The 26369-nt window shown below is 35.8% G+C and overlaps 1 protein-coding gene across 2 annotated transcripts in view; it reads right to left on the bottom strand.

Annotated features, from left to right (window-relative positions):
• Positions 1-12703, bottom strand: part of LOC145681041 (uncharacterized) — a 95218-nt gene extending 82515 nt beyond the window's left edge. The window contains exons 1-3 of one of the 2 annotated variants that reach the window (XM_081752362.1): positions 12565-12703; positions 3179-3319; positions 1633-1716 (exon numbers count right to left, since the gene is read on the bottom strand). In XM_081752362.1, coding sequence (XP_081608488.1) covers positions 1633-1716; positions 3179-3304 — 210 coding nt within the window. In that variant the 5' untranslated portion in view covers positions 3305-3319; positions 12565-12703. Of the gene's footprint in view, positions 1-1632; positions 1717-3178; positions 3320-12508 lie in introns of both variants that reach the window. The other variant, XM_081752363.1, reaches the window with a different exon arrangement.
• Between the last annotated feature and the right edge of the window lie 13666 nt (positions 12704-26369).

Consider the following 26369-nt stretch of genomic DNA (forward strand, 5'->3'; position numbering starts at 1 on the left):
GAAAAGCATATTCAAATTCGTTGCGCTGTTAAATTTAAATGAAATCTGCGTTGAACATTACATGGTTATGCTCTATAGGCTACAGGAGATTAATTCCCATACTACCAAAAGAACCTGTGTGGACTAAGTAAGCGATCTTGATAATGATTACTGTATGACTAAAGAAAACTGCAGAAGAAGGTTGTTCGCCAATTCACTACAATATACTTTCACGCTGTTTCTAGGCAACCACTAACCGCACGGTTGCCGGTAGAAGATTCGTTACGAATCTTTTGTCATAGCATGGTTTGGAAGTCTGAAAAAATAAAGGGGAATCTCCCTTTTTATCTCAAATCCCCCCCCCCCTTTTTTTCGTACGCGCAAAGTATCATTTGAAAGCTTGTTTCACTCTGAAACGAATGACGTTATCGGCCATGATTCTCGGATGTATAGTATGAAAGTAGTAGCTACTTAACTAAAAAGTCAACATTTTCCTCAAAAGATATTAGTAAACACATATTAGTAGAGTGAGAAATGTTCCAGCAAGGTGGGATAATAGGCACAAACAACATCATAATAGGCAAGTTTTAAATAAAGAATGGAAGAAAACAGCAACTTAAATGGGAACATCAGATAAGTTATTCATACTTATTTGAGAATTAAACTGTAACTAATCATCATATAAGACAGTGGCGTTACAGGGAGGAGGCTTTCGGGCTGAAGTCCCTAAATTCCGGAATTTCTAAAGAAAAAAAGAAAAAAGAAGGTAGTGTTAATCATATCTATGCTGAAAAACCTCCCGCCCTCCCTCAATTCCGAGATTAATAAGAAAGAATTATTTCTAAATTCGGGTTACTGATATAAGGTAAAGAAATACTAGTAAAGACGTATCCATGAGGCAACGTCAAATAATGAAACTGCAGTGACCAAACTTCATTTGGTGAAGTTAATACCTTCTTCACCTCGAAACCTGAAGACATACCTGTTTTCTAATTTACTGGGAAATGATTTCTCGTCTGAGTGCTGGAAGAGAGCATTTCTTCACAGAAAATCTTTAAAAAGTGTAAGTCTTTGACTTATTGGTAGAGATGGACAAAGAAGAAACTCAAATATTTTTGCGAGACAAAAGACGAGACTTTGGCATTTATCGTGTCTCGTCTTGCGTCCATTTCTATTTATAAACTGTTTGGTCCTTTCAATTTCAAAATGTGGTTCCGCAGTGATTTTTATGTACTGACGGAATAATTTCACATGCGTTACAGTAACGTTTCTCCTCACTGAAAACTTACAGCGAGGATGCGACCACTGCGCTATGTGTGCCCTTCATCCATCTAGACCGCGACTTAAAGCTCGATCGCGATGTATCTTCGGTATGTCTTTACCCTGAGAAATACGATTGAAGAAATTCATTACGACCATATTAAGGTTATCATTTTAATCTAACTTTTAAAGCATATTTTTGGAGGCTTTGTTTTTATGGGGATTTTATCCCCTTAAAAAAAAGAAAAAAAAACTTTGGTTGAGCATAACTCCAACAATCCTGCCAATTGTCCTCGTGACCTTTTATTCTTCTTCATTTCACAGATACAAACACACATACACACACACAAAAAGATATCTAACCTAGTTTGGTTAAGAATTTTCATACTGTACCTCACGAAACTGCTCCTTATGTCTTTCAATGAAATGAATGCATGACGAGCGCACTTGCATATGATGAGCCTGGGTATAAAACACCTACAAAACAAAATAATGTATAATAAATTATATGGTCCTAAATAAAGACATCTTCAAAAAAAAAAAAAAAAAAAAAATACTAGAAGAAAACCAATGTACTGACTACAGAATGAAAATACCGTCTGCCTTATACTTTCATACGAAAACCCAACTAGTTAAAAGATATGTAGCCGAAGGTGTACGGAAGAAGATATATAGAGTAGAACTAATGACACAATGAACTTGGGAGGAAAATACTTGCACTTCCAATTTCTGCATGTTACATTACGAAGTTTATAAAAAATTATGGAATTGCTTTCCACCCACTCTGTACACCTACGATATTAGGACACAATAAAAACTTATAAGGAAACTTTTTCTCGTGTCACACGAATGTGGAACGAGACTATGGTTAATCGATTTGCGTTAGTGAACATGAAAATCTATAGGCGGGAAAAACTTTCGATCGCAACCGTTCCGTACTTATGGGGAGGAGTAGGGGCACTGCCAACACAACACGTTGTGGATGAGACGTATGGCGTGAGTTCGATGAAAATATGCACAGAAGCGCAGTTAATCATATACTACAATGTGACATTATATTCGACAATACTCTGACAAGTGAGGGTAGAGGAATAGTACTTAACGACAGAAGAGGGGCGGGTAAGCGCACGGAAAAATGTCCATATAATTGAGGAAAACGGAGAAGCAACTCGTCAAGGGAATAGTACAGTAATAATATATAGTCAAGTAGTCAATCACAAACTATAAAACAGCCTGTAGACGACACCGTGAAGCAGAAATGTAAGAAAGAGAGCTATGAAGGGGACTGTTCGTAGGATCCGGACCCCCTCCCTTCGTAACGTCTATATACATGTAGGTATTCATTTTCGTATGTTTGATTATGGTGATGATGACATAAAAAGTAAGACAATATACTCCCTTGTGTGAAAGCACTGCAAAGTCCAAATACACCACTATACATTGGAAGATCAGTTCAGGAAGATGGGGGGACGTTGTCCCTTGCCCTTCTACTCTCCACCCATGTACTTGACCATCCATGATATATTACTAAGCTATTCCCCTCAAATCCAGCTCGTGTGTGTTCATACCTTCTATGGAACTTTTCCCCTGGGCTATACTCCACGCTACCCGCCCTCCTCCCCTGTCGTTATGTGCTACGCCTCTGCCTCTCACTTGTCAGAGTATTGTCGAATGTAATGTCATATTGTAGTATATTTTTAACTGCGCTTGTATGCAAATTTTAATCGAACTCGCTCCATATTTCGTCTCATTATCCACAACGTGTTGTGTTGGCAGTGCCCCTATTCCCCCCATAAGTACGGAAGGGTTGCGCTCGAGGGTTTTTCCCGCCTATGGATTTTCTTGTTCACTAACACAAATCGATGACAATAGTCTCGTTCCACATTCGTGTGACACCAGAAAAAGATTCCTTGTGAGCTTTTTGAAGATTACGACTTACTTGCTCCGACACTGCTCTGAAGAGACATGATCCATCTCCCGCTGTGTGCTTGCGATAAAATCCCTGTGACTCCAGCCACTGGTCCATGGGTTCTGAAACTTTCACATAAGATCTTCGGGGAGCCATTCTTTCAAACTAAACCTTAAAATAAAACAACAGAAAAAAAACGTATTCATCCTATAAATATTATAAAATAAGTCTGCACCTTAAGACACTATAATATTCTTGAAAATGCATGTAATAATGAGTCATACCTATAGCTTAACATACTACAATGTGTTCCTTATGTTCTATTTGTAATTAATGATTATTTTCTTCAAAAAGAAAACGGTGAGGTGCACTTGAGCAACTGTTCACTATCAAAGTATCTCTTAATTTGTATTAGACACAACACCCATTGAATGTTTCTACCATCACTAAATTTCTTGCATTCATTACAGCCAATAATCACGTCGATTCTAAGATTTATCGTGAAATCAAGTTTCTTCTGGTTTCCAAAGAAATATGTCGTTGGATTCGTTTCTCCTCCTGGTTCGTAGATTAGTACGCGTTCACCTGCTTGTTTGAGAGTACTATTATTTGCATAATTTGCCAGTGAATACATTTCCGGGAATTGCTATGCTTTTGTGTATTTACACAATGTGTTTACCAAATGGCAACGTCAAAAAGCGTCTGGTACACTCAAATGGGGAAACAATTACGGTGACAGCATGGATAAACATACAAAAATAAAAGAAGACGGAAATCAGTTGATATTCCTATAATAATATTCATTTCATTATTTTTCAGGGCTGGCTACTTTAAACAATGGTTTAAACCAAAAAACGAAAATGTTTTTAAAAGTGTAATTGTTCGTAAAATCCTAATGGACACACATTTGTGGGCTATCGCGTGTCCTCCCGCATATTATTCATATTATATTCAGACCTAAATTCCCCATTCATTACTCAAAGAGATTATACTATAAAAGCAATTATTTTTATAAGTTTATGAATGTTTCTTTTATAATTTTTTTTTATAGTTGTGTTATTATTGTTATGCAATTGCAATCAAAGAAAAATTCTAAATATTGTTTCGTTTTAATAATGTTTACTATTAATAAAATACATCAAAGTACCGTACCATTTTTTTTGGAAGGGGGTCATACAAACCCCACGAGAGGCATTTACTGAAATCAGATGTATCTGTGATATCTATTATGTATAAATGGGTCAGAGCCAAAGTGGACTGAAATAATTCTTATCTTTATTCACTTTTCTTACTGATATGCAAATTAAGTCGTCGTATTTCTTTAACTTGGACTAACAAAAGTAGTAGTGAACTAGCTTCGACTTGCTTATGTGCTCTGCAGTATTTTGAAATTGAAATTGTCCAGATATAATTCTGTATAATGGTTTCAGTTGTGCAACTGTATCTTTTTGTCCTTTTCAAATGACTCTTGACAATTAGACAATTAACATTAAAAGTATACTTGTAAAGATCAGTATAACGTATCAGGAGTCCTTCATGAGTGGGTCGGCAGACGTATCGCATTTGTGGCGAATTAGTCCCAGTTTCGAGTTCAAATGGAGGACATTTTTTTTTTCGGATGTAAGTCGAGAAACGGTTTGGACTCCGTTTTAAGCTTATGTGACCCCTTCCGGCATAACCCGGTTGTTGCATAATAATCCCAAGGTGAAACAAACTTATTTCTGTCCATATGTGTTATAAATACATAGAGCAAATTATTTAAACCCCCACACAAAAAAAGGTTTAAACCAAAAAAACGGGTTTTTTGGTCTTTTCAATAAAAAACATGATTTTTGCTAACCCTGTTATTTTTTTTAAAAGACACTCAGATACAGTCTGTTATGTAAAAGAAAAAATAAAATTTCTAGCCTAAGCGCCAGTTTACCGTCATGTACAGATGAAATACAAGTAAAAGACTGATAAAGTATATATCGTAAATGATTTTACAAAGGATCGTATTTCAAAAATCCACTTTTTTCAGACAAAGAAAGAAAAGTAATTCCGTAGAAGGAAAGCAGTTAAATATTTTCCTTGCTTTGAAAAAATGGAATTTTTCGAGATATGATTCTTCATCAAATCATTGGCAATCTCAACAGGCAATATTAATTTACAACGAACTCCTAAGTCGCAAAAAATAGATTAATTTGTGAGCTGGAGATGATGAAATGAATGTCATTAAATCTACTTGTGGTCTCTTGGCTTAGAAGAAAACATTTCAACGAAAATTATACTAATTACTCCTTCTGAGAAACAGCTCTTATTATAGTTGATCATATTACGGGCAATGTTGTTCAATAGCAACACATGATTCGCTATTTTGAGGCAATGATGCTTGCAGATAAACAAATGAAATCTCTGAGTTTTACGTCCTACGGTTATGCCGGTTAGGCTAAAGGAGAGGGTGATTATGATAAATAAATGAAATGGTGGAATGAAGAAAGTGGGAGGAAACGGGAGAATCCCGAGAAAACCCACGCACACGGTGTTTGTCCACTACAAAGTTTACTTGGTGGGAGCAGGGTTTGAACCCAGGACTCCACGCACCAGAGGTGAACGCTCTACCACTGATGCAAATAAACATCCTGTATTTTGTATCCAAAATGCAATGTACTTTAAAAATTACAAAAATCATGGTGAGGAAGACTTGTTTCAATTATAAAAACAGATTAAAACACCTTTACGGGAATTTCTCAATGCTTGCCAATTAAAGAGTTAAAAACAAATCGAATTTTCTTCAACTTTTTAAATTTAAAACACTTTTTTTTTTACTACATCTTTGCAGATGGCAAAAATTTTGCATTGCACTACACACTGAGTATAGCTTTTAAGATGTTTATTTATATGTTAATTAGTTTTACACTCTTTTTAATAACATAACTCATATAATGAATATATTTTCCTTCGAAACTGTAAAATTATTCAAGGTGTGACGATATAGACATGTGTAAAGTTTTTAATCAACCCTCGTATTTACTAACGCCAATTCTTGGAAATAAAACGCAACCAGCCAACATTCGGAGAAGAGTGGAGCAAAGGAATTTTTTACCCAAAAGGTGCCTCATTTTTCCAGACAGCCCTGCTTCTCCCGTCAGAACAAATAAGGCAAGGAATTCGCTACTCTCTATACTCCCACCCACGCAGGATAGACTCGTGCAGTGACGAAAGATTTTACGTGATAACGTAACACTTACTTATAATCATTAATTTCATGTTTTATTGGGAGTATCAGTGTCTTCAATATGATTTCAATCGAACGATAGACTATCTATTGTACAACATCAGTGAAACTAACTAACTCTATGGCCTATGGAACCCGGAGGTTCAGTGCCGCGTTCACAAAAGCTCTCCACTGACTTCTATCCTTAGCTAATTCCATCCAGTTTCTACTTTGTATTCCTATCTCTGTGAGATCCATCTTAATATTATCCTCCCATCTGCGCCTAGGTCTTCCTAATGGTCGTTTTCCTATGGGTCTACCAGTCAAGACTTTGAAAGCGTTTCTACTTTCTTCCATTCTAGCTACATGACCTGCCCACCTAAGCCTCCTAGACTTGACAACCCTAACAATGTTGGGTAAACCGTATAAACTATGTAGTTCCTCGTTATGAAGGTTCCGCCATTCCCCATTCTCGTTCCTCTTGGGTCCGAATATTCTTCTCAGGATCCTGTTCTCAAATACTTTCAGTCTATGTTCTTCCCTCAGAGTAAGCGACCATGTTTCGCAACCATACAGAACAACAGGCATGATTATCGTTTTATATATTTTAAGCTTCAAACAGTGAAGTAAAAACTAAATGTTTCATATGCACTATATTTCAGTTTGGTGGTGTATTCTTGCGCTGCTTAACAAGCTACGAACTGACGCTCTCAAAAGACGCGCGTCAGTGTGCTTTACAAATTTCATGACAGTACTACGTATTAAGTTTGCACTCTCAAACATATATTATTAAGTTGCAGACAATTCTAGTGTTCAAGTCATCAAACAAGATGTAAGATTATTTCTAATATAAATAAAGAATTTAAAACAGTTTCGTCTGTTAGTTCAAGTGATGTTAAAAATGAAGAAAATATAAGTGAAATTCGTACCACGAAGTTCCTGCTATTCTGTATGCCAAATAGAATCTTTTACGCATCCTAATGGAAGTGAAATATCTGCAGTGAACTCTTTATCATCGCTCGATTCACCACATACGTCGGTCGTAAAAATCGTGCGCGTTAACGGTATCGTCCCGTGATCGTATCATTTATGGGCCAATTCGGTTATGAGTGAAACAATCTATAATTTGAAAATATTATTGTGTTGTTTCAAATTCATGTGTGTTTTGTTTAGTGAAAGTGAAAATCAAATATAAGTTTTATCTACAAAATATTTTTATTTCTTAAAAAATGAAATAATATTCGATATTAATGATGTATGATTGATAATCTTGAGTTTTCTTCCTAGTGAAGGAAAGATATCATCTCAAATGGATGCATAACTTGAATCAGGATTTAATCAAGGTATAATATCTTCGAAGTAGAGCAGAGCAAACATTTATTTTCGTCTCCCGTCTCTCATCTGGCGTAAATAATGCATATGGATTCTATTTTGCATTTTCTTTTACAGGTGTCAATGAATCTATCCTAAGCCTGACACGATAGTGACGGTTGGCACACGGCATATGCCTCTGATTTTTCTATAAAGCCCGAATCCTAAGGCCGTGGGAGTGGATTTCTGTTGTCTGTGCCAATATTTCAGTTTACTGATTTTTAGTAAAGTGATTTTCTTTGTCAGTAATGTCCAAGGTTCGATTCCCGACAGTGTGACATAAGGTTCTGTGAACCGGGATATATGGAATCGAACCACTACTATTATACCTGACTAAGCCTTTCATAGTTCCGACCTCCCAACTCCCATTATAAACGTAAAGCTGCATATCAACATGAACTGTATATGAATATGAATATTTGATTTCAAGTATGATTACCTGGACCATGATAATAGCTCAATATGTAAGATGTTAAGTTAAAACTAAGTATGCAAACCTTGTATCAAAAAAAAAAAAAAAAAAAAAAAAAAAAAAAAAAAAAAAAAAAAATTGTTATATTAAAATATTTCAACCCTCTCTGAAGTTTTCATCAGTAATTTCTCTTCTACTGGTATGTTTGTTATTGATGGTTAAGCCAGGTAGAAAACATTCTTGAACTATCAAAACTATAAATATGACCAAAAACCTTTATTTTTTAAATATAATACAACTCTTTTTTTTTCTCTTTGAATACAAGGTTAGAATACGTATCCTATAACTTGTACTAGCAAGTATATTTACTGGCTAGCGGAAGTAAGTTTTCACAATATGTAGGCAGTGTTAGAACGAAATCAAGAACTGCATTTTAAATAATAATAATCTAAAATTAACTTTTAATTATTCAAAATTAACTGAAATGTTCGTTCTTTGTAAGGAAGAACAAGTTTATAGAATATATCTGAAACTCCTTAACCTTAGTTAAGCAGGCGAGTGGATTTTTCAAACAATGTTTATTTCTTTTTTCTTGTTTATCATAGGCGCTGACTTGAAGAAAATATTCGGGGGGGGGGGCAACAATGAATGAATATATAATCATATTTAGCAGTTTTCTACCAACTGGTGGATAAAGGCCCCCTTCCCTCCAGATCTCGGCTTGCTGCATCCGCTTCGCTGCTAAATTCAAGACCTAAGTCAAATTTGTGTAAATGCTTTAAAACAAATTCAAATTATGGGAACTTCACTGAACCACATTGACCTTCACTTCTCATGTCAGTGTTGCCATAGTGTTGGTTGAAGCTTCAATGCTCTATTAACCATTTTAGGATTTTTGGTGACTTTTGTTACCATGTGTTTGACCTCTTATTTAGGTTCTATAACAGATACTTAAGCCGTTTTTTTATTAGTCAAATCAAGGATGGAAAAAATAACACTCCAGATGCGGTTTGGAACCGGATGGTCAACTTGGCTGCGCCAAGTGGGGGGCGGAAGGGCGTGACTTTTTACTTTTTCTTAAGGCAAATTTCAAAAATTTTCCACGCCTTTAGTTTTCACGATATCAGATTGGAATTGTATGTATACTTATGTCCACAATAATTGTCGCATATCTATAACTATCTTCTTGTAAGAATATAATTTGATAATTATTTTGCATGGTACTTTTAATACTGATACTGTGTGTATAATCCAGAAATGTTTATTTGTGGTAAATTTCATAGGAAAAGAATTATAAATACGAAAATTAGAATGACTAAAACAAAATCTTGCTAAATGGATGAGAAAGTTTTATTTTCGTTTTATTGTTCTGATTTACTGCTCTTTTGACATGAAATTTGCCATACACATGTCTTTGCGGATTCATTGTCAAATTATATTCCTACAAAAACATATTTATAGACATGCGACAATAATTTTGGACATGAGTGTACCTTTGGGTATTTCTCAAACTTTTCTGAGATCTCCACGTGAAGCCAGTCCGGGCACGAGGGGCGCAAATGTTCCGACGGGCTGATTTTTTCAGAAAAATTTCAGTTTTCCCGATTTTTCCGGCTCAGGAATACGATACATACATGTGTGTGGCACCGTTAGAAAGGGTTTGTTATACTAAAAAAAATAACGTTTAAGCCATGACTCTAGGCTAAACAGTAATGACGCAGTAAATTTTTATAATATGTATATATATATGAGTGTGTATAAAGAGAGCCTAAATTCAGACTTTCAACAATTTTTCTGCCCTTTGTTTTTAAGATACAAAACTGGAATTTTGCACACGTATTGTATACATAATGTATTTTTAGAAAAAAATCAGATCCCTACATCAACCCAGGCCTAGGACAGAGGGGTAAAATGTTTTGGTTGGATTTGCAAAAATACTGCCGGGTTTTTCTCTAATTATCTGGTTCAGGTGTATGACACGGACATGTGAGTGATACCGTTCAAAAGGGCTTATTATACTGAAGAAAATGGCGTTTGAACCATGACTCTAGGCTAAATAGGAATGACGCAGTACATTTTTAAAAATATTTTATACCTAGGTATATATATTTATATACATATATGAAAAAATGAGTAACCTTTAGACTTTCAAAAATATCTTCCGCCCTCAGTTTTCAAGATACAAGAACGAAATTTTGAGAACGTTATCATGTACATAACAAGCTATATTTTTTAAAGATTCAGATCCCTACGTGAACCCAGTCCCGGGCCAGAGGGGCACAAATATTTCGATTTTTTTTCGAAAAATCTCTTTTTATTTATTTTCTTGTTTCTGGTGTATAATACGGACAAGAGAGTGGTACCGTTGGAAAGTATGATCTATCCTGAGAAAAATGAGGTATGAACCACGATCCTACAACAAATAGTAAGGAAGCAGTAGCTGTTTGAGTGAAAGTCTAAAATTTACCTCAGAAAGTGGAAATCCTAAAATGCTTAAACGCCGATTTGAAAACGGTGCTTTTTATCGAATAAGAAGGCTGTTCTTAATATTGAATTAAAGGCACGATGTAATTAACGACAGTAATTCCTGCTCCTCTTCGGTAATTCTTCCTCAACTGGATTATATTTTGGGGGGGGGGGCGAGGACCCCACCTTTAAATAGGGCCAAATGTGTCTTGCTCCCCCAAAGTCGGCGCCTATGTCTATTATGTACTCTTTTACAGTAGAAACGAAATATGGTGGTTCTTGCTGAAATATCTGTTATTACCTCATACGTTGCATATTTCAAGTTTCGATAAATTTAGAACTGTGGTTCGATGAGAAGTTAGCATGGTTCTAAATCTATCAGATTTGAATCTGATAAAGTTTAAAATAATTGTAGAAAAATTACAGCGTGAACCACCATGATTTCTACCCGATTTGTGAGGTACTAGTTTCTAGAAATAATAGCGAACTCTTCCGAGGAACCAGTTTCCTACGAAACGATTCATTGAATAAAATGGCTACACTAAAAACTTGCCTCCCGGTGCATTTCATGCAAACAGAATGCCGTAAAACTAGTGCCAAATACAGGAACTAACTTGTGGTTGACTGCCACTAAAAAGCACGAATTGTACTGTATCTAACAATCTGTACAGGGGCATTACGCAGAAAAATTACATTAGCTTTGAATTTCAATCTTTTGCAAGTTTTCCTCCTTTTTAACTAATATACATCGAAGGCAGAGGGTGACTACAACAATGAACGAAATGATAGACTGGAAACCCCCGAAAATAAACGAAGTACAAAGCCTATCTGGCGTAAATTGAACTTTTTTCAGTTTAACGTCCCACGATTATGCTCTGAAGCCTAAGGCAGACAAATGATTAACGCAAGTGCCTGATGATAGAAAATTTGGTGGAATGAGAATGTCGGAGGTAACGGGAGTACCAAGAGAAAACCCACGGACGCGGTTGACGTGAATTGTAATCAAAGCATGGACCCCACTTCCACTAAGCCACCGCAACCCCACCAAATCTGTAGACGGATACGAACGACGTAGCACAATGATCGTGTATAGATGGAAGGGTAACGCCACTTTGGGCAGGACGGTGATATATCTTATCACTGTTATTATTATTATTCATAAGTTCCAATTGGTTCCTTGCTCATACGAATCTAATTTTTATATTTGCCCACTAGATTTTGTTGCAGTTCCTGATCCACATATATTGCAGAGCGAGTGTTAGCGAGTGAGCATCGCCGGGCATGTTTTGGGTCTTTCGTTCTTGAGAACTGTAACTGCGGAAACCGGTTAGATGAATCGGTTCCTGTCACTGCCTTGCCTAAAGTAAACACTTCCGATTGAAGGTAGATAGTGGTAAAACTGCGAGAAAATTTCCGAAATTCCAAAATTTTGCTCATATGTCTTTTCAAAGATAGTGTGTTGTTCATAACACTCAATCACTATAATTCCGACTACATACCCGGCTAGTGCTAGGCTTTTTTTTTTTCTTTACTAGTTTTACGTAGCATTCATTAAACAATGGATGAATATGACAAGACAAGAGTACAAAGGCTACGTTTCACTTGAACCGACTACGGAGCGGACAGTAGAGAGCTACATCGATAAACATTCTCTACAGCAACTGATTAATTCATCCATGCAGTGCAGCTTAATATTTTTGTGCTGTCAATCATGAATTTGATAATTTACATGCTATTACACGATGTCATGAAAGCCTCGTAATTCGAACTCAGGCTAACAACCTGTTGCGCATTATACCCACGTGGATGTTCGCTGTACTTTTCCTATTACAAATATTACATAAAAACATCATATAAGAAAGCGCAGCGTACAGAAATATATATCAACTTAATTACAAAATATCTCAGAACTCACAGACTTAATTAGCAGCTCTCTATGTTCTAAAATAAATCACACCCCTTTACACTTACCTTTCCGCACAGTTCTTATCACTTGAAGGGAGCGGGAGGATAAATCGATGTTGCCATGTCATGTTACAAATTACCACTGTACGGGTACGATTTATATCCTAGTCAGTGATGCCAACCCTTCGGAAAAATCCCGTTTTGTGTGGTTTTTAAACTAATTTCTCGGAAAGCGATCAAGGGAATTTTCGTCGATATTAGCAGCATATGTGGGATTTTTCAGTATGTACTATAAACCCACAAGTTCTTTATGGACAGGAAGAGTCATGATGAGTGTCATGTGTCAGTGTTAGCTTTCAAATTTTGCAACTTGTGATTAAAGATGCAACGACGCGGCTTTTTGGAGCGGAAGGTTTGTTTGTTTTTCACAAAAGCCGACGTTTTTGGAAAAAAAAAAAGAAAAGGAAATTTTCGCTTTTTTTTTTTACCTGTTTGTGATTTCACTGTGCAACAAATTTTCAACTTTTTTCTCTTTCCTGTAAAAGAATGCCTGATGCTATTAGAACTTTTTACACTGATTACAGTGATGTAACTGGAATTTCTGTATCAGCCTTCAATTCTGAGAAATAGCTGATTAAATTTTAATATATAATATGATTAATATGCTAGGTTAAAACATTACAGAGCTCGTAAAGACCGTCTAAATTTTGAAGGAACGGTATGGAATTTTAGAGGACACCTTCCAGATACAAATTCTTACTAATGCCTGACAGTGAGTGCCTCAAGGGGGCATTTACCCCTTGGATTGTCATTTAGAAAAACTGGTTTTATGCAATTGTATCTACAATTTGAACGATGGTGTGACAAAATTGCCTACTTTTCAGGAGTTTATCTTGGGAAAGATCCTATGGGCGCCCATGCGCCTGAGAATATGTCTTTTTTGTTTGATGGACAATTAGGGGAAGTAGATTCATCCACGTACCTCATAGTTGCATTACAATAAGTCAAAGACCTAAATGTAAATATAAACATTAACTTAAAATACACATAAAATATGTACCGAAACAAAATTAGTGAAACACAACATACAGAAGAGAAATAAAATAAAAATACTGTACTGCTTCACAAAATGTTCTTATCAGCGTTACATAGACTTTCATATTTCCTTCGTGAGAGTCGAAACACTTCACTAGATCACATCCGCGAAAGCAATACGTAGTTACTTTTGTGTTCTTCTAAAAAAGATTCCACTCTTGTAGTCTAGAAACTAGCACTTCAACCTTTAATTTGGAAAGTGCAAATCCCTATCAAGGTCATTTAATTTACTTTAAGATATTAATTGGGGCTCCGACGATTTTTCAGCATAGACATCTTCCTCTTCTTCAATTTTCGGAATCACGATCTACGGAAATAGCACATCCATCAGAATCATCGAACGACCATTTTCTCGGTGGAACAACACAGGCAACTCTTCGCTGTGTGAAAGAGGTCGAACAACGGAAGATAAATTCGGGTATATGATTATCATTGGCTTTTAAGGTTATTCCACTTAAGCTTGTTAAACAAAAATAACGGTGTGACATGTGGTCTTTCGGGTCACGCCACACCATTGGCATACCAAATGGCATTGCTTTGTGTGTTCCATTCAACCACCCCCGAAGAATTACAACTCACATGCAGCAGCGCAAATCTGTCTTCAACATTGGAGGAGGGACGGGTAAGACCGTTCCCATATATTTTTTTAAAGCGATATTCAAAATACTTGTGAAGTTGAAAAACAGTGCTATGGAGAATCAGGAGTGTAGAGTTGTCTTCAACATTGGGAGGCGGGCAGATTTAAAGATTATTCTGGGAGCGGGGAGGGGGAGGAAGATGAGTCTCATATAACGGTAGATGAATCTGATTTCTGAGGTGAACCTGTTATATATCAGAAATGTAGAGTGGCAGTCGGACAGAAATAACATTTCTTCCCAAAAACACATTTCAAATCGGATTATTGGGGGTACAGTCGAGTTCTCGTGTGGGGCTGGTAAACTTAATACGATAGGAAATGAATAAGGCATTGTGTTCTAGAATTTTTAGTTTTGGATGTACACGAGACGAGTCGAGACAGGATTTTCCTGACAAAATTCGAGTCAAGACACGGCTCTTCCAATAGTGCAATATAGGGTCTATATTTTTCGAGTCGAGACATCACTTTTACAGCACATTTTCGCGACGAGACAATCACAAATCTTGTCTCGTGCGCAACCCTAAATACGGCCATTCCATGTCAAATCACCTAATTTTAAAACAACCGTGCGTCAATGTCTCAGATTCTCTTCAAATTTTCTTTCATACATTAATACCAATGAAATTATGCTAAATTATTTTTTTTTTCGATTTTTATGGTTGAGAAATGGGCCGGGGAGAAGTTTTTCAAAAATATGAATTTTGCTTCAATTTCAATTTCCGGCACTCAGCATCATGGGACTAAAATTACCATAACTTCCTTATTTTTCAAGTTATTTGGGCTCATCCAGGTGTCAAATGAAAGCCTAGTTTTTGCTGTTTCAACAGATCCTAAGTAACCTTCAAAAGGTTACACTGTGAAACATTAATGAACATACAAAGACATTTTTGGGTATTTTTACAAATTGTGCCTTTGCTCGAAAGTTACAACCAAAAGCGCCGATTCTGAGGGCCCAGCGGGCCCGCTCTCCCCCCCCCCTCCCCAAAGCTCATGTGGGCTTCCCTATTGTATTTATGAGTATACAACATTGGCATAATTTGAGCGCAATTTGCCTTATTCTATATATATTCTACCTTCTGCGTCTGAATGCCCCTTTCCAAATTTAGAGAAATTGGCGCCCTTGTTACAATTATGAAACTTTTGAAACTTTTTTTGTACATACATCTTAACACGTACATGGTATGGTTGAAAAATAATTTTTTTTTTTCGTATTTTTGTAATTATTATTTTTTATGTACGGAAATATACAGTTTTAAGTTTCGTTACAAATTGTGTCATTGCTCAGAAGTTACAACTATGACACTCTTGAAGCTTCTTTATATAGAATAATTTTATCACATACATGATATGGCTAAAAAATATAAAAAGGGTGCCTTTGGTATTTTTGCAATTATTATTATTATTATTATTATTATTATTATTATTATTATTAGTAGTAGTAGTAGTAGTAGTAGTAGTAGTAGTAGTAGTAGTAGTAGTATTTGTGTTTTAAATGTACAGAAATATACAGATTTACTGTTGTTAAGAGATTGTGTGTTTCCTCTGAAGTAGTGATAGGCAATTCCGCATATTTACTTTCCGGATTCCGGAAAGTAAAATAGGAAAAAATTCGGAATTCGGAAAAATCTGTAATTCGGAAAAATTCCGTAAAGTAAAATTTCCGATTTCGGAAATATTTGGTCATCCCTACTCTGAAGTGACAATTGTCACAATTTAAAACTTTTTCAAATAATCATCTTAGTAAATATTAGGTATGCTTAAAATTAGAACTGGTGTAATGTGTAGTTTTGGTATTACCATAATATTATATTTTTGTACAATCCGCGGCAAAAAACCTGCAACATGAGCATATAAGTTTATTGTGAAATGACGAAGTCTTTTGCTCCAAAATGACGGGCGAAAGTAAAATGACGGGATTGGCAATTTGAACTGTTCTCTATTGTAAGAATGGCGGGGCAAACAATACACCATTGCGCCAAATCTATTTCAAATACAAAGTTTAAATGGAAACATGAATCGAGTGATACCTCGTTCGATAGATGTTTAAAAACTAAAAAGCGTTAAAGCAAAATAATTTTCATATAGGTCACCGTATTCAAAATGGCCGGCAAGATATGTTGCCTCGATCACATAAAAGTCCGGTACCACTAATATGAAAACGGTTGAACATAAATTAATCAAACAAAAACTCAAACAGGAAATACCATGGAAAATCGCCTGGCGATGTCGCCGTGACCCCCAGGGCCGCCCTTCACGGGGGTTCAGGGCCCAAATTTAAAATTTTAAATGAAAACATGAAGCGAGCGATACCTCGTTAGATAGATCTTTAAAAACTAAAAAGCGTTGTGATAAGACATTTTTCATATCGGTTACAGTATTAAAAATGGCTGCCAAGATATGTTGCTTGTATCAGATAAAACGTTCAGTACCACTAATATGAAAACGATTGGAGACAAATGAACAGACTAAAACTTATATAAGAAATGAAAGAGGGTATTTATCATTCCATGGCTCGAGAATAATGGAACGGGGAAAAAGATTATTAAAGTAAAGGTGACATATTGCAAATGAGGAATTCTAATTCTTAGAAAATTATCTTTGCGATCTCCCTCCCTAAGTGGGTAAAGCGGGAATGAATGGTAAAATCTGAAATGAGAACCCCACGTTTACTTGCAATAGGTATGGTTTGTCTGAAACACTTCGGTGTACAAGTGACTGGTACTGTAATGAATAAAAATGTGAAATTTGCTTTCAAGTTTAACACCATTTATATTGCAAAGTGTGATTGGATGGGAAGAAAGAATTAACTCAAATGAGAAGTAAAGGTTTTAATAATATATTTTTCGAACTTGCAAACAATTTGCCCGCCCTTGATAATTTAATGCTGTGCGTGCAAGATGTCTGGGAGGCATCTGCATCAGTATGAACCGTCTCGTTACTGAGGATCACAACTGAAATTACCGCTGAAAGTTATTCGGAATGTAACTATGGACAACATCTCAGTGAAGCTCATTTCTATCACATGCAAGGAGACAGAAGGAGAAGAAAGGAACCAGTATTGTGCAGACGACTGTTAAGCAAATCCAACGTTTGTACACATTGTTCTAAATGGCATATTTTGGCAAATTGTTTACATTGCAGTTGATCCATTTTACATCAAATCATTGCCTGCAATCAAAATGGAAGGTACGATTTAGCAAGAACTTTACCTTCTTTTTCCTTCACATAGGTATTTCTCTCTTATAAAAACACATTTCAGATAATTTTGTTACATAGATACAATTTGCAAGAACTAAGGTTCTCATTTGCAATTTTACCGTTCCTTCCCGCTTCACTTACTCACAAGGGGAGGTTGGAGCGATAATTTTCTAGGAATTAGATTTTCTCCTTTTCCATTACATCACTTTCACTCTCATCTTTTCCTCTGTTGCAACATTCTCGAGCCGTGGAATGATAAATACCCTCTGTGATTTCCTATTCGAAGTTTTGTTCTGTTCATTTATCTTTAACCGTTTTCATGTTAATAATATTGAATGTTTTATCTGATACAGGTACCGTGTCTTGGTGGTCATTTTGCAAACGGTGACCCATATAAACAATCTTTTGTAAAAGCGCACTTTAGTTTTTAAAGATATATCGAAAGGCGTATCACTTTCCCCATGTTTCGATTTCAATTTTGAAGTTGGGCCCTCATGAAGGGTGGCCCTGAGAGGCATAGCAACAATACCATTCGATGTTCTCTATGGCATTTTCTATTCGAGTTTTTGTTCTGTTCATCTGTGTTCAACCGTTTTCGTATTAGTGGTACTGGACGTTTTGTGTGATACAGGCAACATGCCTTGGCGGCCATTTCGAATACCGTGGTCGATATGAAAAATCTTTTGCTTCAACGCTTTTTAGTATTAAGAGATCTAACAAACAATTTATCATTCGCCCCATGTTTCTATTTCAAATTTTAAAGTTGGAAGTAGTACTCCCCGGCGTATATTGCGTCGAGTCAGCAAAAATTTTTGTGACGTCATAGGTCAAAGGTCAATGACCTTGGCCCGGGGTCAATGACCTAGGGGTACCTAGGACCACTCCCTCTAAATTTTGGCAGGGGTACCTTGGCCCACCCCCTAAATTTTGGCAGGGGTACATAGGACCACCCCCCTTAAATTTTGGAAATTGCCAAATCTAAAAATTTGGTATGGTAGCCTAGGACCATAGTATGTACCCCTATTAGTATTGGGTGTCTATGTCGTTCCCTTTCATGGGTAAAAAATTGCCAAAAAGTCAAATTTCGGGGTTTTTTGACCTAATTTATCCCCTTGGATGAGGTATTATTACCCTATATAGTTATATGGGCGTATACAGGGGTCCATTACCTTTCATAAGACATGGGTATATTAATGCACCCCTTGAAAAATTTGGGAGGGGTACCTTGGCCCACCCCTTCAATTTTGGAAATTGCCCAATTTAAACATTGGGTATTATAGTACAGGACCCTAATATGTATTATGATAAATTTGGGTGGTCCACCTTGTTTCCTTCTAGGGGTACAAAATTGCCAAAAATATAAACGTAAGCAATACGTTGTACCACGTGTTTGGTTTTCGACCTAATTTATCTCCTTGGATGAGGTCCTATTACCTTATATAGTTATATGGTCATGTATAGGGGTCCATTATCTATCATAAGACATGGGTACATTGGTGCACCCCTTGAAAAATTTGGGAAAAGTACCTTGGCCCACCCCTTAAATTTTGGAAATTGCCAAATCTAAAAATTTGGTGTGGTAGCCTAGGACCATAGTATGTACCTCTATCAGTATTGGGTGTCTATGTCGTTCCCTTTCATGGGTAAAAAATTGCCAAAAATTCAAATTTCGGGGGTTTTTGACGTAATTTATCCCCTTTGATGAGGTGTTATTACCCTATATAGTTATATGAGCGTATACAGGAGTCTATTATCTTTCATAAGATATGGGTACATTGGTGCACCCCTTTAAAAATTTGGGAGGGGTACCTTGGCCCACCCCTTAAATTTTGGAAATTGCCCAATTTAAACATTTGGTATTATAGTACAGGACCCTAATATGTATTATGATAAATTTGGATGGTCCACCGCGTTCCCTTTTAGGGGGTACAAAATTGCCAAAATATAAACGTAAGCAATACGTAGTACCACGTGTTTGGATTTTGGTCGATTTTATCCCCGTTGATGAGGTCCTATTACCTTATATGGTTATATGGGCGTATACAGGTGTCCATTACCTTTCATAAGACATGGGTACATTAATGCACCCCTTGAAAAATTTGGGAGGGGTACCTTGGCCCACCCCTTAAATTTTGGAAATTGACCAATTTAAACATTGGGTATTATAGTATAGGACCCTAATATGTATTATGATAAATTTGGATGGTCCACCTCGTTCCCTTTTAGGGGTATAAAATTGTCAAAAATATAAACGTAAGCAATACGTTGTACCACGTGTTTGTTCTTTTGGCCCATTTATCCCCTTGGATGAGGTCCTACTACATTATATAGTTATATGGTTATGTATAGGGGTCTATTTCCTATCATAAGACATGGGTATATTGGTGCACCCCTTGAAAAATTTGGGAGGGGTACCTTGGCCCACCCCTTCAATTTTAGAAATTGCCCATTTTACACATTTGGTATAATAGTATAGGACCCTAATATATATTACTATAAATTTGGGTGGTCCACCTCGTTCCCTTTTAGGGGTACCAAATTGCCAAAATTTTAGTACAACCACGTGTTTGGACTTTTGACCTAATTTATCGCCTTTGATGAGGTGTTATTATCCTATATGGTTATATGGGCGTATACAGGGTTCATTACCTTTCATAAAACATGGGTATATTAATGCACCCCGGGAGAGGTACCTTGGCCCACCCCTTAAATTTTGGAAATTGCCCAATTTAAACATTTGGTATAATAGTATAGGACCCTAATATATATTACTATAAACTCGTTCCCGTTTAGGGGTACAAAATTGCCAAAATATAAACGTAAGCAATACGTTGTACCACGTGTTTCGTTTTTTTTTTTACCTAATTTATTCCATTGGATGAAGTCCTATTACCTTATATCGTTATATGGTCACGTATGGGGATTCATTTCCTATCATAAGACATAGGTACATTTGTGCACCCTGGAGGGGTACTTTGGCCCACCCCTTTAATTTTGGAAATTGCCCCTTTTACATGTTTGGTATTATAGTATAGGACCCTAATATAGATTAGTATAAATTTGGATGATTCACCTCGTTTCCTTTCATGGGTACGAAATTGCCAAATTTTAGTACAACCACGTGTTTGGTTTTGGCTCAATTTATCCCCTTGGATGAGGTCCTATTACCTTATATGGTTATATGGCCATGTATGTATTGGTCCATTTCCTATTATAAGACATGGGTACATTGACGCATACTTTAAAAATTTGGGAGGGGTATCTTGGCTCATCCTGTTTCAAGATTTTTGTTTGAAAAAATTTTTCGTTTCCAAATTTTGTTTCAAATTTTTTGTTTGAAAGTTTTTGTTTGAAATTTTTTTGTTTGAAATTTTTTTGTTGCAAAATTTTGTTTGAAAATTTTTTGTTTAAAATTTTTTCGTTTGAAATTTTTCGTTTCCAAATTTTTTTGTTTAAAATTTTTTTTGTTTCGAATTTTTAAAGAACCGGAACTGTTAGAACTAAATCCTCTGGCAACATTGTGGTGCAATAGTACACGTCAGAACATGGGGTTGTACTTGAAATGAAAAAAAAAACACTTCATTGAAATGGATCATTTTATTACACTCCACATACATCCATACCAGATAGTGGTTCTGGATATTGTCGATACAATGTATTTTGAACTTCGTGCACTAGTTTGTCTTTAGCATATAATTTTAATTCCAATTGAAGTCTTTTAAGGTCTATTGCAATATCAATTGGTGGAAACTCAATGTCCATTTGATCACAAATAAACTGTTTATCAATACAGGTATGCACCCACGAACAACCATCACAATATCTAGATACATGTTGTACAATATGCATAACACATTTTTCAAAATAGTACTTTTTCAGGAATATACTTGTTTTGTTACACACTTCCACTGCATGTTTCACACACTGAAATACGTTGATAAATTTGTTCCATTCCGTTTGTGTTAGATACACCATGTTGCGAGGGACTTGGAATGTACTCTTTTTACGTATCAGCACCATCTTCTCTTCGAGGACCACTTCATGATTTGAGCCTAATGATTTGACTATGGTCACATTTAGCTCATCATTCATTTGGTCGATTCGTGCCATTCTTCACAGGTCAGTTGTACACCAAATTGTTCTGCTTTGCCCAATCGAATCACTGGTTCAAATGTTCTAGCACTGATACCAATCATCACATGTTTTGTTTATTGGATAATAGCTTGCGAAGATGAACTCTTTATCGTTAGAAGTACACATCTTTCTTCCTGAAAAGCACTTGCTCAAATGATTTCGTGGGATGACACTGTATTTGCTGGTTTATAGTTATTGCTGATGTCGAATGTGCTGACGTTTGAATTCATGATTTCATCACAGTTACTGACGTCATGCCGACCAACCAAATTCATACAACTACGTCTAATGTGCTGATTCATGATTTGCTGACGAATCTGGCTGTGTACTAAATTCAAATTGATGACTTCGACCCAAGAATCCTTTATAACATAAAGATACAGATCCAGTATTTAAGAAACGCAGCAGTTCTTCTTGTTTTGATGCCTCCATGGGTAAATATCTTGCTGGTAAAATTATATTCTTATCATTTTCAAGCTTCACTACGATTCTTAATCCAAACTTTGTAGGGATTTTTTGGCTAGCTAAGATTCTATAAGGTACATTCTGTTGTAAATCAGTAATCTTGGTAAATGATTTCATCACATCACGCGTATTTAGAAACTGCAGACAAGTAGCCATGATGATGTTATCATGAATACTAACTCGAACGATGATGCAAAACCGATGTCGTTGCATTATCATGTTCTGACGTGCACCACAATGTTGCCAGAGGTTTTAGTTCTAAACAGTTCCGGTTCTTTACTAATGAGTGCACAAACTTAAAAGATGTCAAACCAAAATTTTCCAAACAATAATTTCAAACAAAAAAGTTTACAAACAAATATTTCGAACAAAAATCTTTGAAACAAAATTTTGAAAAAAAATTTTTGAAACGGAAAAACTTGGAAACGAAAAAATTCAAACAAAAAATTTCAACAAAAAATTTTAAACAAAAAAATTCAAACAAAATTTTGAAACAAAAAATTTCAAACAAAAAATTTGGAAACGAAAAATTTCAAACAAAAATTTTAAACAAAATTTTGATACAAAAATTTTTTTAAATTTCAAACGAAAAATTTTTAAACAAAAAATTTTGAAACAAAAGTTGTCAAAGAAATTTCAAACAAAATTCTGAAACAAAAAATTCAAACAAAAATTTGAAAGCAAAAATTTTCAAGCAAAGTTTCAAACAAAAAATTCAAACTAAAAATTTTACGTTTCACGGTTAACCGTCAAACTTTATCCGGTTTTTAACTATTCGATTAACAAATAAACGGTTTTCAAAAAATTCAAACAAATTTGAAACAAGAGTTTTCAAACAAAAACTTTCAAACAAAAAAATTTTACGTTTCACGGTTAACCGTCAAACTTTATCCGGTTTTTAACTATTCGATTAACAAATAAACGGTTTTGATCATATTTATCAGTGAGTGCAAAATGTTGAACGAAACCAAGATTTTTAAATGTTAAACAAAACTTAAAACTGAATGCAGCAAAGATTTGAACATCAGCAACCAATCAGATTGCCCGAAAGATAGTGATCAGCCAATCAGATTGCACGAAAGATAGTGATCCACCAATCAAATTGCATCAACAATAACTTTGCCAGTGTTGTAGCATGTATTTCCTTAAGACTATGAGTCATAAGATTCAATAAGGTTAGCTATGTATCCCTGTACACTACCTCATCAAGGTCAATCACGTGGTACATCGTATTGCTTACGTTTATATTTGGCTGTAATAATCAATACCAATGACGCATTCTCAAATTATCCTATAAAGTTTAAATGTACCAATGTCCTGGGCTCCTAATCCCATCATAGGTCAATAACTGATCACGTGATCATACTCATATTTGACAATGATTTACCCAAAGAAAGAGATACCACCCAATTCTAAGAACAATTACCAATTATTGATATGACAATAAGAAATGTACCCCCTCCCAAAATTTAAGATTGGTACACAAACACACCTGTGTCTTATGAAAAAAGTAATAAATCCTGTACTTATTCAATAATAAAGCCGGTCAATAACCTTTAAATTTTGAATATTTGGCCATAAGAGGGACACCAATGGGTCCTAGAAAACGTTTACCGAATTTTGTTATTTGATAATTCCCAAATTTAAAAGGGAACATAAACATATGAAGGTAATAAACCTCTGTACATATCCATATAACGCGTTAAAACCTTATAAGACGGGGTCAATAACCTCCAAAATTTGATTTTTGGTAGTTCTTTACCCATGAAAGGGAACGATGTGGACCATCCAAATTTATAGTGGTACATATTGAGGTCCTGTACTATGATACCAAATGCTTATATTAAACAATTTCTAAAACCGAGTGGATGAGCCAAGATACCCCTCCCAAATTTTTAAAGTATGCGTCAATGTACCCATGTCTTATGATAGGAAATGAACCCATATACATGTCCATATAACCATATAACGTAATAGAACATCATCAAAGGGGAAAAATTGGGCCAGAAACCAAACACATGGTACAACATATTGCTTATGTTTATATTTTAGCAATTTTTTACCCATGAAAGGGAACAAGATGGACCATCCAAATTTATCATGATACATGTTGAGGCATGTACTATGATACCGAATCCCCTCCCTCGGGTGCATCAATGTACACATGTCTTATAATAGGAAATGGACCAATACATACATGGCCATATAACCATATAAGGTAATAGGACCTCATCCAAGGGGATAAATTGAGCCAAAACCAAACACGTGGTTGTACTAAAATTTGGCAATTTCGTACCCATGAAAGAAAACGAGGTGAATCATCCAAATTTATACTAATCTATATTAGGGTCCTATACTATAATACCAAACATGTAAAAGGGGCAATTTCCAAAATTAAAGGGGTGGGCCAAAGTACCCCTCCAGGGTGCACAAATGTACCTATGTCTTATGATAGGAAATGAATCCCCATACGTGACCATATAACGATATAAGGTAATAGAACTTCATCCAATGGAATAAATTAGGTAAAAAAAAACGAAACACGTGGTACAACGTATTGCTTACGTTTATATTTTGGCAATTTTGTACCCCTAAACGGGAACGAGTTTATAGTAATATATATTAGGGTCCTATACTATTATACCAAATGTTTAAATTGGGCAATTTCCAAAATTTAAGGGGTGGGCCAAGGTACCTCTCCCGGGGTGCATTAATATACCCATGTTTTATGAAAGGTAATGAACCCTGTATACGCCCATATAACCATATAGGATAATAACACCTCATCAAAGGCGATAAATTAGGTCAAAAGTCCAAACACGTGGTTGTACTAAAATTTTGGCAATTTGGTACCCCTAAAAGGGAACGAGGTGGACCACCCAAATTTATAGTAATATATATTAGGGTCCTATACTATTATACCAAATGTGTAAAATGGGCAATTTCTAAAATTGAAGGGGTGGGCCAAGGTACCCCTCCCAAATTTTTCAAGGGGTGCACCAATATACCCATGTCTTATGATAGGAAATAGACCCCTATACATAACCATATAACTATATAATGTAGTAGGACCTCATCCAAGGGGATAAATGGGCCAAAAGAACAAACACGTGGTACAACGTATTGCTTACGTTTATATTTTTGACAATTTTATACCCCTAAAAGGGAACGAGGTGGACCATCCAAATTTATCATAATACATATTAGGGTCCTATACTATAATACCCAATGTTTAAATTGGTCAATTTCCAAAATTTAAGGGGTGGGCCAAGGTACCCCTCCCAAATTTTTCAAGGGGTGCATTAATGTACCCATGTCTTATGAAAGGTAATGGACACCTGTATACGCCCATATAACCATATAAGGTAATAGGACCTCATCAACGGGGATAAAATCGACCAAAATCCAAACACGTGGTACTACGTATTGCTTACGTTTATATTTTGGCAATTTTGTACCCCCTAAAAGGGAACGAGGTGGACCATCCAAATTTATCATAATACATATTAGGGTCCTGTACTATAATACCAAATGTTTAAATTGGGCAATTTCCAAAATTTAAGGGGTGGGCCAAGGTACCCCTCCCAAATTTTTAAAGGGGTGCACCAATGTACCCATATCTTATGAAAGATAATAGACTCCTGTATACGCTCATATAACTATATAGGGTAATAACACCTCATCAAAGGGGATAAATTACGTCAAAAACCCCCGAAATTTGAATTTTTGGCAATTTTTTACCCATGAAAGGGAACGACATAGACACCCAATACTGATAGAGGTACATACTATGGTCCTAGGCTACCACACCAAATTTTTAGATTTGGCAATTTCCAAAATTTAAGGGGTGGGCCAAGGTACTTTTCCCAAATTTTTCAAGGGGTGCACCAATGTACCCATGTCTTATGATAGATAATGGACCCCTATACATGACCATATAACTATATAAGGTAATAGGACCTCATCCAAGGAGATAAATTAGGTCGAAAACCAAACACGTGGTACAACGTATTGCTTACGTTTATATTTTTGGCAATTTTGTACCCCTAGAAGGAAACAAGGTGGACCACCCAAATTTATCATAATACATATTAGGGTCCTGTACTATAATACCCAATGTTTAAATTGGGCAATTTCCAAAATTGAAGGGGTTTGCCAAGGTACCCCTCCCAAATTTTTCAAGGGGTGCATTAATATACCCATGTCTTATGAAAGGTAATGGACCCCTGTATACGCCCATATAACTATATAGGGTAATAATACCTCATCCAAGGGGATAAATTAGGTCAAAAAACCCCGAAATTTGACTTTTTGGCAATTTTTTACCCATGAAAGGGAACGA

The sequence above is a fragment of the Thermobia domestica genome, chromosome 3, assembly GCF_964235325.1.
Source record: "Thermobia domestica chromosome 3, izTheDome1.hap1.1, whole genome shotgun sequence".
Lineage (NCBI taxonomy): Eukaryota > Metazoa > Arthropoda > Insecta > Zygentoma > Lepismatidae > Thermobia > Thermobia domestica.